This window comes from Panthera onca, chromosome B4 (genome assembly GCF_046562875.1).
Source record: "Panthera onca isolate mPanOnc1 chromosome B4, mPanOnc1 haplotype 2, whole genome shotgun sequence".
Lineage (NCBI taxonomy): Eukaryota > Metazoa > Chordata > Mammalia > Carnivora > Felidae > Panthera > Panthera onca.
The window spans coordinates 31,540,288-31,554,824 of record NC_138345.1 but is presented as its reverse complement, the minus strand read 5'-3'; the positions used below and the strand labels follow the sequence as shown (position 1 = coordinate 31,554,824).

Sequence of the window (14,537 nt, the reverse complement as noted above, 5' to 3'; positions counted from 1 at the left end):
TAGTTTTTCATTGGGGAGAAGCCGAGGAGTGAAGCTGATTCTCAAAACATCATCTGTACAGTTACACTCTGCATTGCTGGAGTAGCACACTGAGGCCAGGGCTTGGTTCTCTTGCTTGGCGTGTTTGTCCTTTGTCACTGATTCATATTCCTGTAGGCTTTTATAACAACACTGGAGTTTACTTACTGTAAGTTGCTTCTGTTAGAAACTGGAACTTATTTCAACAGCCATTAGCTTTTATATCTTCTTAGAAGAGCCAAGTGTAATAAAATCAGAAGCCAGCAATTGCTGACAGGCACAAGATTTACTGTGGCTTTGGCTTTTATAAAACAGTGTTTGCCATACATTAAACATCTTGACATTTCATGTTTTTTTTTTTTTTTCCTCATCCACCAAAGTGAGATAGGCATAAATAGAACTTTAAGAATTCCCTAGCTAAATTAGGAGAATTACAGGAATTTTGAGGATGAAAGTGAGAGCACATGCATGCTTTGCTATTGCTGAGAAGCTTGGGCCACTGGTATATAGATAACATGAGAGAGTATTTAAGACTCTATGCCAGTGCAGTATGCTGTGTGCAGTGGGATACCTCTTGAGCTGAGACATTTTGGTAAAGATTTAAGTTGTTTTTCTATTTTTTCTTAGATTTCTAGGTTCTCCTATATCTGCATCTCTGCTTACCAAAATTAATTTGGTAATTTAAATTAATGGTAATATTAATAAAAAATTGGTAATATTAGTGAACTTTTATTAAATATATATTGTATATACACAAATGTGTGTGTATATAAACCATGTGAGGTAGTTGATATTGCCAAATTTGCAGCTGAAGAGACTAGACTCAGAGAGGTTAAATGATTTTGCTCAAGGTCATTCAGTGGAAAAAAATTTGTGCTAATACCAACCCAGATTGGTCACATTAAACCCATTCAACTTCTTCATTCTACCTTCGTCTCATCCTAGATTCACTCTTTTAGTCATTTAGGTAGATTTTTTCTCATCTTTTATCTTATACTTTGCATTCTTTCTAGGATGATCTCAGTTACTTCTGGTTTTAGCTACAACTTACATATTACTAACCACCAAAATATTTGTATATCCCGGGTGGTCTTAGGTTTCAGAGGAGTATTTTTACCTAACCCGTCTATACCTCCAGGTTATTCTGTGGGTACATTGTAGTATTGCAGATTTCAAAACTGAGCATGTAATCTTTTATATACTGTCCCCAGTATACTGTCCCCAGTATTACTATTTTTAATTGGTAGTAATACTGTACACCCAGGCATAAATGCCGAAAGTCTCAGTTACTCTTCCTTCACTTAGGGTTGTCCTTTCTCCCTGATCTCTATTGGTCACATCCTCCAAATGTCTCTTAAATTCATTATTTCCTTTGCATTGCTATTATAGTTCAAGCTGTTTATCATTTCTCACCTGGACTATTAATGATAAAGTCCCTATAACCAGTCTTCCAACCTTTGATTGCTAATTTATCCTATTTACTAAACTCATATTTTTTTTAACATGCAAATTTGATCACTCTCTAAAATCATGTAGTAACTTTCCACTATCTATAGCAAAGACTTAGAACTAATGGCTAATGGGATTCACATACAGAGAATTGTATTTGACCTCTGTGATGCTGGCATCATGTGGCTGACCATCATTTATTTAATTATATTGGTAGAATAGGTGGTAAGATCCTTTTTATAGAGGATATAGTTGGCAGTAATTACATGAAAACTGCTTAATGATAGTTTTTAATTGTAGGGTAGTGAGGTTATCCAGGCTAGCTATCATTTTTAATCATAGTCTGTAAGGATATATTTGTAGAGAAATATAAAGGAAGAATTCAATTTTGTTTCAAAAGTGTTTTTAAATATTTTTATGAAGTAATTTCTACCCTCTTGTTTATCCTGATTGATTTCTAAGATGGATATGCATTAATATAGGTAATTTAAGGATTCTGACTATAAGGAAAATGCTGATACTCCTGCCTGCCTTTCCCAGTACTACATAGCTCTTTAGACCCTGCTGGCCCTTGGAGTATTAACGACTTTTGAAATCCAGTAGGTATTAGCATGAGAAAAATTTTTGTAATGCAATTTCCTATGATAGATTGAAATGCTTGGTTTCTCTGAGGCTTCAGAGTTACTTTAGGCTGTTCATTATTGGCAAGTACTATTTTTAATTGTGTCAGTGCTAATACTCCAGAAAAGTGAAGGATACTTATTAAGCACTTTGTAGGTAAAATAAATTATAAAAACATAAAAATTATAAAAACTATTGCATCATACATGAGAAGAACAATCAGGTATTGCCTTTAAGAAATTATTGGGACCTATTTTCTTTTATAATTTCTTAGAACATATGTCTTTAAAAACAAATGTGTCATTAATAAAATTGACTGTAAAATATTCCAGTTAAGAATTGTATCCATGTCGGGGTGCCTGGGTGGCTCAGTCTTTTAAGCTAAAAGTCCAGGTCTTGATTTCAGCTCAGGTCATGATCTCATGATTCATGGGTTCAGTTCATGGGTTTGGGCCATGGCTGGCAGTGTGGAGCCTGCTTGGGATTCTCTCTCTTCCTGTCTTTCTGCCCCTCCCCTGCTTGTGTATGTTTGTTCTCTCTCTCTCTCTCTCTCTCAAAATAAATAAACTTAAAAAAAAGGTATCCATATCAAAATGAAAACTTACACTATTTACATTTTAAGTTACATCTTTAAATTATTTTAAAAGCTTGTCTTGTCAAGCTTAAATTTAACATTAAGGGTAGAAATCTGGAATGAGAAAGCTACAATTAATGGAAGTTAAAGTTTTATTCCATGAGGTAAAGAGAATAGTGACTTGTCCTGTCAGAATGGAAACATAAAGCTCCACTAAACCAGTATACTGGCTCAAGAATATACATACAGATCATTGAAACAGATTAGTGATTCCAGACTTCTGCAGGTCTAGCAGCTAGTTCTTCAGAGTTAACAAACCACTATGCTAAGAAGTTTACTCTATAGGTATAAGGGAGCTACTTAGGATTCTGAATGGGTTAGTGACATCCTGAAAGTGGAATTTTTAGATGAATTGGAGATGGCAAAACAGAAAAAAGAGACCAGTCATGAGAGTGTTGCACATGAGAGTGTTGCACATGATCCAAGCAGAGAATTAACAAGAGACATTGGAAGAGAGAAGGAAAGTAATGGGAGAGAATAATGAATAGTTTAGGAGGAGATGAGGACTGGCTGATTAAAAGAGTAGAATGGAAGGATGAGAGAGAAGTGTTTCTAATCTTTTACTGGGATCGCCGTGGTGGTACCACAGACCAAAAAAGAAACTGGTTGAGAGCAAAGGATTCATATAGGAAGGCACATAGAAATGGTAAAGATATGGTAATTAAGTCCCTCCACTCAGGGAGCATGTGTCACAGTTGAAATATTGTATTTGTTCATATTTGTATATTCTCCCAGATGTGTAAACTCTGTGTGGAAAGACCACATTTTTGTTTTTCATCTTTCTGTCCCTAGTGCCTGGCATTGTACCTGACATAGAGTTCACACTCAGTCAATATTTGTTGAATGAGAAAGGGAGAACTCATGAGTTTCTGTGCCAGCTCTTCCACTTACTAGCACATTGACTGTTGGCAAGTTCCTTAAGCTCTCTAAGCTGCAATTTTCTTACATATAAAAGGAGGATCATAATAGTACCACATGTATGTACCTGATAGTATTCAGCTGTATAAAATGCTTAGGGGTATGCCTGACATGTAACATAAGCTCTATAAATGTTAGTGATTACTTGTATTTCCTGGCATTCATGGCTTTTATGATCTGGCTCCAGGCTGCTTTTCCAAGTTTGTGTTCTAATATTAGCTTTTGTTATTCCTGCTGTCTGGAATGTTACCATTTATTTATTCAGTAATTCATCAAGGAAATATTTTTTGAGGACTTCATATTTACCTGCCACTGGTTCTGGATGCTGTGTGTGAGCCAGGTCCTTGCTTTGTAGTTGTTATAATCTAGAGAGGTGACAGATGTACAAAGCAAGTAAACAAATAACAGAATTGGATTATTTCACACAGTAGTAAGTACCATGAAGAATATAAAACAGTTGTGTATAGTCACTTCAGTGGGAGTGAAGTGGCGAATTAAAGTTCATTTGGATTGGGATCAGATCAGGCCTGAGAGAAATGTGTTTGAGCTGACACCTGAATGAGAGGCCAGGGGTTAAAATATCTCTCCAATTTATATATCTTCATTTCAGGCCAGATATCCCAAATCTTCTATTTCAGGTAAAAAAAAAAAAAAAAAAAAAAAAAAGCCATTCTTTCTCTATCTCTTACTTCTGTCTCTGTCAGTCCTATTTCCCTTTCTTCAATTGGAAGCATAAAATTATGAGGATCGTAGTGAGAATAGAAGGAAGGATGAAATGACATTTTGCAGGAAAAATATATTAGGACATTGCACATATGGGTAGCGGAGACTAAAATATCATACAAAGTACCAAGGTTTTAAGCCTTGGAGTCTAGAGGCTTGAAATTAGTGTGGGAGTGCAACTTGTGTACATGGTTGTGTCTATACAGCTTTGGAGTTGTACTTTCAAGAATTGTATTTTGCATCATCTCCTAGAGTTGGTGGTAAAATAACACAGTTGAAATTTTTGTTGCCTTTGTTTTCAGTTTTAGTTGTCTGCACACGTAAAGTGGACTTTTCATTTTGATGCAACAAACATTAGAAAGTGTGTGTTTTAATATAAAGATTTTGTGGTTATTGCCTAAGTATTTATATGTCTTTAACTATATACACATGACAGAACCTTTCAGGTGGTAAGTAAGCATTAAAGGCATTGTAGTGAGGGGCACTTGGGTGGCTCAGTTGGTTGAGTTCAACTTTGGCTCAAGTCTTTATCTTGTGATTTGTGAGTTTGGGCCCTACCTTGGGCTCTGTGCTGACAGCTCAGAGCCTGGAGCCTGTTTCAGATTCTGTGTCTCCCTGTCTGTCTGTCCCTTCCCTGCTTGTGCTGTATCTATCTCTCAAAAATAAATAAATGTTAAAAATATATGTATCAAAAGCATTATAGTGAAATCTAGGATTGTGAAAAGTGAGTACTAGAATGTTTCTTTTTAAAATTTTTTTTAATATTTATTTATTTTTGAGAGAGACAGAGGCAGAATGCCAGTGGGTTAGGGGCAGAGAGAGGGAGACACAGAATCCGAAGCAGGCTCCAGGCTCCAGGCTCCGAGCTGTCAGCACAGAGACCGACGCAGGGCTCGAACTCACGAGCTGTGAGATCATGACCTGAGCCTAAGTCGGATGCTCAACCGACTGAACCACCCAGGTACCCCAGTACTAGAATGTTTTGAGCCCTTTCTACATATTTTATTTACTTTAAAGAACTCTATTCATTTCAGTAATTCTTAGTTACTTGTCTTAGAATATGTTGAAACATTATAAAGCTATTGTCCTGTGGTAGACAAAGTGATTTTACCTTTGTCAGTTTTGCCCATACTTTCTACTGTCTGTAACAGTCTATTTCATTTTCTGTCTACTGATCATGATCTCTTTTTGTTGTTGTTTAATTACATCTTTTCCTGGTGATGAAATATAAGTTGAATGACTACCTGGATTTTTATTTTTTAAGCATTTTTTTTTGTTTAGTTCTTTACAAAGTGAACTTACCAAGAGAATCTGGGAATGAGTTAATTAGATGGTAGAAGGATTATAGAAGCCCCTTAGGGAGGAGTTATTGGGCTATATGAGTACTGAAAAGTTTTAGACCAAATCCTTGAGTTTTAAAAAAAATTTTTTTAATGTTTATTTTTGAGAGAGAGAGAGAGAGACTGCGCACGTGGGCAGGGGAGGGGCAGAGAGAGAGAGGGAGTCACAGAATTTGAAGCAGGCTCTAGGCTCTGAGCTGTCAGCACAGAGCCCCGATGTGGGGCTCGATGTGGGGCTCGAGCTCACGAACTGCGAGATCATGGCATGAGCCAAAGTCAGATGCTTAACTGACTGAGCCACCAGGCGCCCCTACCCTTGAGTTTTTTTGAAGTGAAACTGGGGTGATAGGGTTTTTTCCCCCACTCTAGAGGTCATATATTTTGGCTCTTAAGGCCTTGCAGAGAAAGTTTGGCTAATACTTTTGTTCCTTTTTAATTATATTTCTAATTTCTGCATAATTAATTTGATATATTACCAAACTATTTTATAGTTGATTTATAACCCAAAATTATTGTTTTAAAGTTGCAAGTTATTTGTTTTACTACTGATTTTAACAGTTATTTGTTTTCCTACTTACTTTAATAATAATATTATATTTGTTTTTCAGGTATCTCAACACCCAGTTTATTAAAAAGAATAAATTGACAGAAGCTGACCTTCAGTATGGCTACGGTGGTGTAGATATGAATGAACCACTTATGGAAATAGGAGAGGTAGGAAATTCTTTAAATGACTGGCAAGCATAGGAGTGTTTTTATATATATATTGAGGTAATTTCATTCACTGTCCTTTTTTCAAGGACACTGTGTTGACTACCTTAAAATTGTCGAAATTTTTTTTTTAAGTTTATTTATTTTTGAGAGAGAACGAGCAAGGGAGGGGCAGAGAGAGAGGAAGAGAGAGAATCTGAAAGCTCTCACAGCAGGCTCTGTGCTGTCAGTGCAGAGCTTGACATGAGGCTCAAACCCATGAACCAGGAGATCACAACTTAGACTGAAATCAAGAGTCAGACACTTAACTGACTGAGCCACCCAGGCACCCCCAAAATTGTCAAGATTTGAGACATCCTAAATGTTAATAAAACACTGCAGTGATTTCCTAAGAATCTTCACATAGATGAGAACAGAAGAGATGTGATTAGTATTATTTTAATAATTAGATTAATGATGGATGAATAAATGACAAGGTTAATAGTTCCACTATGAAAAAAGCTCATAAAATGCATTTTAAAAATGTTGAGACTCTTGCAGTTAAAAAGTGGAAAGGTCATGGACTTGAGAGGAAATACAGATTTATGGATATAAGAAATTATTTTTTAAGTTTATTTTGAGAGAGAGGCAGCATGTGTGTGTGCATGCACGGGTGGCAGAGGGGCAGAGAGAGAGGGAGGGAGGGAGAGAGAGGAAGGGAGGGAGAGAGAGAAAGAAAGAAAGAGAGGAGAGAGAAAGAAAGGGAAGAAGGGAGGGAGTAAGGGAGGGAGGGAGGAAAGGAAGGAAGGAAGGAAGGAAGGAAGAATGGATGGAAGGAAGGAAGAAAGAAAACCTTAAGCAGGCTCCACACTCAGCACAGAGCCTGATGTGGGGCTTTATTTTACAACCCCGGGATCATGACCTGCACCCATATCAAGAGTCAGACGTTCAATCGACTGAGCTATCCAGGTGTCCCATGACAAATTTATTTTAACTTTAAAAAGTAATTAAATCCAGAGTGAAACAATTAAGTGTGCAGGTCAAGTAATTCATTCAGATTCTTGAGGCACAGTGCAAATTTAAATGTGGGAATTACATAAAGCATATATTCATTGTGAAAGAAATACTCTAGTACAATGTTTGTTTATTTCACGTACTACGTATTTGTTGACTAACCAGACACTGGGGATACAATGGTAAACAGACAGAAGTTCCCTGTCCTCATGGGGAAGCAGTGCCAAATAAGTACAGAAATTAATGTTAAATTGTGATGGGTGTTAATGAAAGAAATAAACAGCTAAGATGCAGCATGAGGAAAGTTTTACTAGAATAATCCTTTTAGAAAGAAATTTGTCATCGTCTTTCAGTAGACTTTAAAATGTTTAATATTTGTTAATTAGGTAATCCCATGTCTAGTAATCTGCACTGTGAAAATGATAAATATGGAAAAAAAAAGTTTAAATGTTTAAGAGTATTCCTTGTAATCATTGTTAGTAAGGGTGACTAATGGGTAGACAATCCAAATGTCCAATATCCAATAGTAAAAAAATCATACATAGAAGAATATATACAATATGCTTTTGTTATAAAGGCAAAGAGATGAATTAGTAATAGAAAATACTTCATAGAAACTTTAATAAAGGGGAAAATATTTTATGAAAAAATGTGGACACATTGTATGTTTAATAGGAATAAAACTGCAGGGGGAAAAAGGATGCAGAGTAATGGATTAGTGGGAAATAACAAAATCTTAACAGTAGTTGCTTTAGTTAGTAGGATTATAAGAATATTTTAATGATGGTCCCTTATCACCAGCATTGTCAAGCTCACTCCTTCTCCCAGAGGAAATCACCATAAACCATTTGGTTTTTGTCTTTTCTGAATTTTACCTGCACATTTGCATGTAAATATTTATACATACAGTTTAATTTTAAATGTTAATGGAATCATAGCATATATACCATAATGATATCACACCATATATCTTGGAACTTGTATTTCTTGCTTGTTTTGTTTTGTTTTTTGGTTAATGTGTCTAAGTGTTCTTTTTTGTTGTTGTTGTTCATTTATTGTTTTAATTTACATCCAAGTTAGTTAGCATATAGTGCAACAATGATTTCAGGAGTAGATTCCTTAACGTCCCTAACTCATTTAGCCCATCCCCTCTCCAGTAACCCTCTGTTTGTTCTCCATATTTATGAGTTTCTTATGTTTTTGCCCCCCTCCCTGTTTTTATATTATTTTTGTTTCCCTTCCCTTATGTTCATCTGTTTTGTATCTTAAAGTCCTCATATGAGTGAAGTCATATGATATTTGTCTTTCTCTAATTTCGCTTAGCATAATACCCTCTAGTTCCATCCACGTGAGGTGTTCTTTTCATATAAGTTTATTTTTGTGAGAGCTCAGTATTCTATAATAGGGATATAAAATAATTTATTTATCATTTATTAGACTATTCTCCTTAGTTTACAGTTCTTGTTGAAAATACCACTGTGAATATCATTGTTCATTTGTTCATTTATTAAGTATTTTTTAAACCCATTTGTGTGCCAGGCACTTTTCTATATGCTAGGAATTCAATAGTGAACAAAATAGACACAAACCTCACACTCAGAGAGTTAACATTTAAGTATACATCTCTTTGTACATGAGCAGAAATTGTCGTAGAGTTGGTACCTGGAAGTCAAAGCATCCTGAATTTTGATAGCACCACCAGCTTGCTTTCAAAAGGCTTTAGTTTTCTCTCCCACCACAGCTATAAGATCACATTTTCTTTTGTATCACTTTCTTTTTTCCCTGTTGGTGCTATTTAAAAATATAAAAATAAGGGGAAACTTGAAGAATGTTCCTTCTGGGAAGGCAGATGCTTTTACTTATTTGAAATGGAATTACCAATTGATCAGAATAAAGTTACCCCAGGGAAACAGAATAGAGGCTAAAACCAGACTAATAGCTGTATAGATGCAATTAAGTTGGAAACAGAGGAGCAGTCAATTTTTGATACTGAAATAATTTGTACTCTCTATGGGAAAAATATATTGGATTTTAAATGTGGAAGGCAAAACTTGAAAACTTTTAGAAGGCAATATAAGAGCACACATATCCCTGACATTAGGCTAGGGAAGTTCTTAAAAGACATGAAAAATACAAACAATAAAGGAAAAGATTGATAAAATGGAGACATTAAAATATAATGTATTTTTACTAAACACTTTTAAAAGAACTCAAAAGTTAAGTCACAAAACTATGACAAATTGCAGTATGTATGTCAAGGGATTAATTTCTACAGTATTTAAGAACTCCTAGTTTTTATTGAAAACAAGATAAATATTAATAGAATAATGGGCAAAAAGGATGAATGGGCATTTCACAGAAAAAAAACTAAGACATACAATAAAAATATAAAAAGATGCCCAGCCTCGCTCAAGAAGATGCCAGTTAAAACCAAAAGGAGTTAAGAGCACCTGAGTGGCTCAGTCGGTTAAGTGTATGACTTCGGCTGAGGTCATGATCTCATGGTTTATGGGTTTGAGGCCCGCGTCAGGCTCTGCGCTGACAACTCAGAGCCTGGAGCCTGCTTCGGATTCTGTGTCTCTCTCTTTTTCTGTCCCTCCCCTGCTCGTGCTGTGTCTCTCTCTGTCTTTCAAAAATAAAGAAACGTAACAAAAAACGAAAAACCAAGGAGTTACCAAAACAATCTACAGATTGACTGTAATCCCTAACAAAATATCAATAACACTTTTCACAGAACTAGAACTGATAATCCTAAAATTTGTATGGAACCACAGAAGACCTCAAATAGCCAAAGCAATCTTGAGGAAGAACAAAACTGTATCACAATCCCTAATTTCAAACTATGTTGCAAAGCTGTAGTAATCAAAACTGTATGGTACTGACACATAAATACACATAGATCAATGGAATAGGATAAAAAGCCCATGCATACAAACCCACACTTCTGTGGTCAATTAATTTATGACAAAGGAGGCTCGAATATACAGTGGAGAAAAGAGTCTTTTCAGTAAATAGTGTTGTGAAAACTGGACAGCTATATGCAAATGAATGAAACAACCACTTTCTTACACCATACACAAAAATAAACTCAAAGTGAGTTAAAGATCTAAATGTGAGACCTGAAACAATAACATTCATAAAAGAAAAAACAGGCAGTAAAATCTTGGACAGCGGCCTTAGCAACATATTTGTAGATGTTTCCTTCAGGCAAGGGAAACAAAAGCAGTAAGAAACTATTGGGACTATACCAAAATAAAAAGCTTTTGCACAGCAAAGGAGACCATCAACAAAACAAAAAGCCAACCTAGTGAATGGGAGAAAATATTTGCAAATGACATATCTAATAAGGGTTAATATCCAGAATACATAAAGAACTTATACAACTTAGTACCGAAAAAAACAATTCAATTAAAAAATGGACAGAGGACCTGAATAGACCTTTTTCCAAAGAAGACATACAAATGGCCAACAGCCACGTGAAGAGATTCTCAAATCACTATCAGGGAAATGAAAAAATCAAAACCACAATGAGAAATCACCTTACACCAGTCAGAATGGCTAGTATCAAAAAGACAAGATAGAGTGAATGTTGGTGAGCATGTAGAGAAAAGGAAATTCCCAAGCACTGTTGGTGGGAATGTAAATTGGTGCAACCACTGAAGAAAACAGTGGTTAAAATTAAAAATTTGTAATTTAATTTTAATTCCTCAAAAAATTAAGAATAGAAATATGATCCAGTAATTCCACTGCTGGGTATTTATCCAAAGAAAATGAAAACACAGATTCAAAAAGATCTATGCACCCCTATGTATATGCAGCATTATTTACAGTAGCCTAATTATGGAAATAGCCCTAGTGTCCACCGATATAGATGAATGGTTAAGAATTGGTACACACACACACACACACACACACATGATGGAATACTACTCAGCCATAAAAAATGAAATCTTGTCATTTGCAACAACATGGATGGATCTAGAGGGTATAATGTTAAATGAAATAAGACAAAGACAAATACCATATGATTTCACTCATAAGTGAAATTTAAGAAACAAAACAAATGGGGAAAGAAAAAAGAAGCCAAGAAACAGGCTCCTAACTACAGAGAACTGGTTACCAGAGAGGATGTGGGTGGGGGCTGGGTGAAATAGGTGGAGGAGATTGAGTACACTTACCTTGATGAGTACTGAGTAATGTATAGAATTGTTGAATCATTATATTGTACACCTGAAACTAATAGAACACTGTGTGTTGACTATACTGGACTTAAGACAAGAAAAATATTATAGGGACATGTAGACATTTGGTAGAACTATAAAGCAAGGGGATGATTTAACACAAATTTCAAGGTGGTTGTAACCTTTGAGGGGAAAGTAGGAGGATATGTGGTACAATGGTAATGTGGAAGTTGTGTTTCTTAAACTGAGTGGTGAGTACAGGAATGTTTTATTTTATTATTCTTTTAGTTGACCTTCCTTTTATGTTTGTATGAGAGGTTTTGTAATTTCAAAATCAGCCAACAGCTAAATCACTTTAACATAATTCCTTTATTTCTATTAGTCTTAGCCTTTCCATAATACTGGGCATTTAACATTCAATAAATTCTACTTCATAAAAATCTAATCAATTATGTCTTTAAGACTTTCAGTTAATGATAAAACCTTAATTCTGTTTCTTGTACAAGTCTGATGTGGTAGTCATTTTCATTTTAAATTAGAAATTTAGCAGCGCCTGGGTGGCTCAGTTGGTTAAGCATCGAACTCTTGATTTTGGCTGAGGTCAGGTTCTCTAGGTTGTGGAATTAAGCCCCGCCTCAGGCTCTGTGCTGAGTGTGGGGTCTGCTTAGGATTCTTTTTCCCTCTTCCTCTGCCCCTATCCTGCTTGCCCTCTCTTTTGCGTGCGTTCTCTTTCAAAAAAATAAATAACTTAGAAATTTATTTTTTATGTATATTCAGTTTTCATTTGAATTTTGTTTTTTTTTTTTTTTTTTTTTTAATTTTTTTTTTCAACGTTTTTTATTTATTTTTGGGACAGAGAGAGACAGAGCATGAATGGGGGAGGGGCAGAGAGAGAGGGAGACACAGAATCGGAAACAGGCTCCAGGCTCCGAGCCATCAGCCCAGAGCCCGACGCGGGGCTCGAACTCACGGACCGCGAGATCGTGACCTGGCTGAAGTCGGACGCTCAGCCGACTGCGCCACCCAGGCGCCCCTTCATTTGAATTTTGAAAGTTTGGTTATAAATACTTGAAAGAGTATGTTTGCTTTGAAGAGTCTTTTAACATTTTAACAAATGTTAAAAGTAGTTCAGCCTTGATAATTTTTATTTTTCCTGGCAGCTAGCATTGGATATGTGGAGGAAATTGATGGTTGAACCACTTCAGACCATCCTTATCCGAATGCTGCTCCGAGAAATAAAAAAGTGAGTACTGATACTTATCTTCTTGAGTCAATTCTAATTTGCTGTTTGAAATGGTTTCAAATAGTGTACTGTTGCATGGGTGTTGACTGGACATAGGCCATGTGTTACTTAAACGAGCCTCATTTTCCATCTAAATGGCAATGTTTTAAATTGTTTCATAATTTTTTTTGGCAGGTCTTTGGTCCAATATACTTAATAAATAAATAAATCCCTGAAGGAAGTGACCTATAATTTGTTGTTGCAAGCCTGGTACCCTCTTGGATTTTCCAGGGCAGTGCTGAATTGTTTGAACATGTTCTGTCAGTTTAAATCCTGATGAGGGTAACCTACCTATTCAAGAAAACAGATTTTTCTAGGTAGTTGGTTACCTCTTAGCCCCAGTGTTAAATCAGTAACTTGCCTATTAATGTGAGGTTAGTTTATGGGAAAATGGCTTCTCATTTTACTCAGGACCCAGTGTTTTGGACTTTACCTAATTGCTTTGTGAATAGAATTGGAGACAAAGTAAGTTTTCCCATGGAGTCCAGAATAGAACATCCTTGCATCCATTCTGGCCTAAAAGATTCTTACTAGGCTTCAGCTTTGGGGAACCTAAAGCACTAAAAGTCACTCATACAGATGTGTATATAATAAATATCAGGTTATTGGAACTGATATTGTAGGAATTATCTAGACCAGTGAATTGCAACGTGATAACGGCCACTCCATCTGAAAATGCTTTCTCTAAAGAATACCCATATATGGAGTTTTTTATGTGAGGGAAAAAAAAGGAAAGCATTGTTCTTTCTGTGAGCTCCTACTGGGAAATAAGGGACTTAAAAACAAAAAACTAAAGAAAAACATAAAGCCACGAAAAAGGGTAATGGAATATTTTAAAATTTATTGTTAATGCTAAGTAGAAAGTAGATGGTAGCAATTAATAACTTGGTTTTAAAAACCTGTCGCTTCCCTTTTAATTATTCCATTTTTTCTAAAGGTAGTGAGGAGAGAAAAGGCAATACTAAAGCAGTAGGGTGGAACAATTTTTTTCTTCTCTTTTCTCTACTAAACAATAATTAAAAGAATACTCCCAACAATATTTATAGGTTCTAACATAATTTATTTTTCTATTAAATATTAACTTTTTTCTTAACTTGGAATTCAGTTATTTTACATTGAAAGTTTATTGAAAATATTGTTAAAATTTTCTGAATGTTAGTTTTTTGAAATGTCTCTTTTAATATGTTTGTCCCAACCTAGTAAATTTTCTTAAGTGTGATTGTTAGCTTGTTAAAAATGAATTTGATGGAAGATTTTAAGAAATTTTCTAACTGTATAAGAAAAATAATGCAAGTATATGATATTCTGGAAAAGATGCATAGATTATTTGGTTAGAGATATTAGGCCAACTGTTCTTAGTTTTGTTGTTATAATCAGCTTCCATTAAAGTATTATTTGACATGCCCTACTAATACCTCATTTATTTTTCATGTGTACTGTATTAGGTCGGTGTTATCCCACCTTTTACAGCTAAGTAAGCTAAGGCATAATAATAATAACAATAATGGGGCACGTGGGTGGCTCAGTTGGTTGAGTGTCTGACTCTTGATTTTGGCTCAGGTCATGAGCCCAGGGTCATGGGATCAAGCCCTGCATCAGGCTCTGTAGTGAGCATGGAGCCTGCTTAGGATTCTCTCTCTCTTTCTGCTCATCTCCCCTGCTTGCGC

At 35.6% G+C, this 14,537-nt stretch overlaps 1 protein-coding gene across 7 annotated transcripts in view; it reads left to right on the top strand.

Moving 5' to 3' along the window:
* The window catches only part of CUL2 (cullin 2), a 158,396-nt gene that overhangs the window by 91,418 nt on the left and 52,441 nt on the right, over window positions 1-14,537 (top strand). For all 7 annotated transcript variants that reach the window (XM_060658979.3, XM_060658973.3, XM_060658975.3 and 4 more), the window contains 2 exons: window positions 6,312-6,417; window positions 12,749-12,831. In XM_060658979.3, the coding sequence (XP_060514962.1) occupies window positions 6,312-6,417; window positions 12,749-12,831 (189 nt within the window). The remainder of the gene's footprint in view (window positions 1-6,311; window positions 6,418-12,748; window positions 12,832-14,537) is intronic.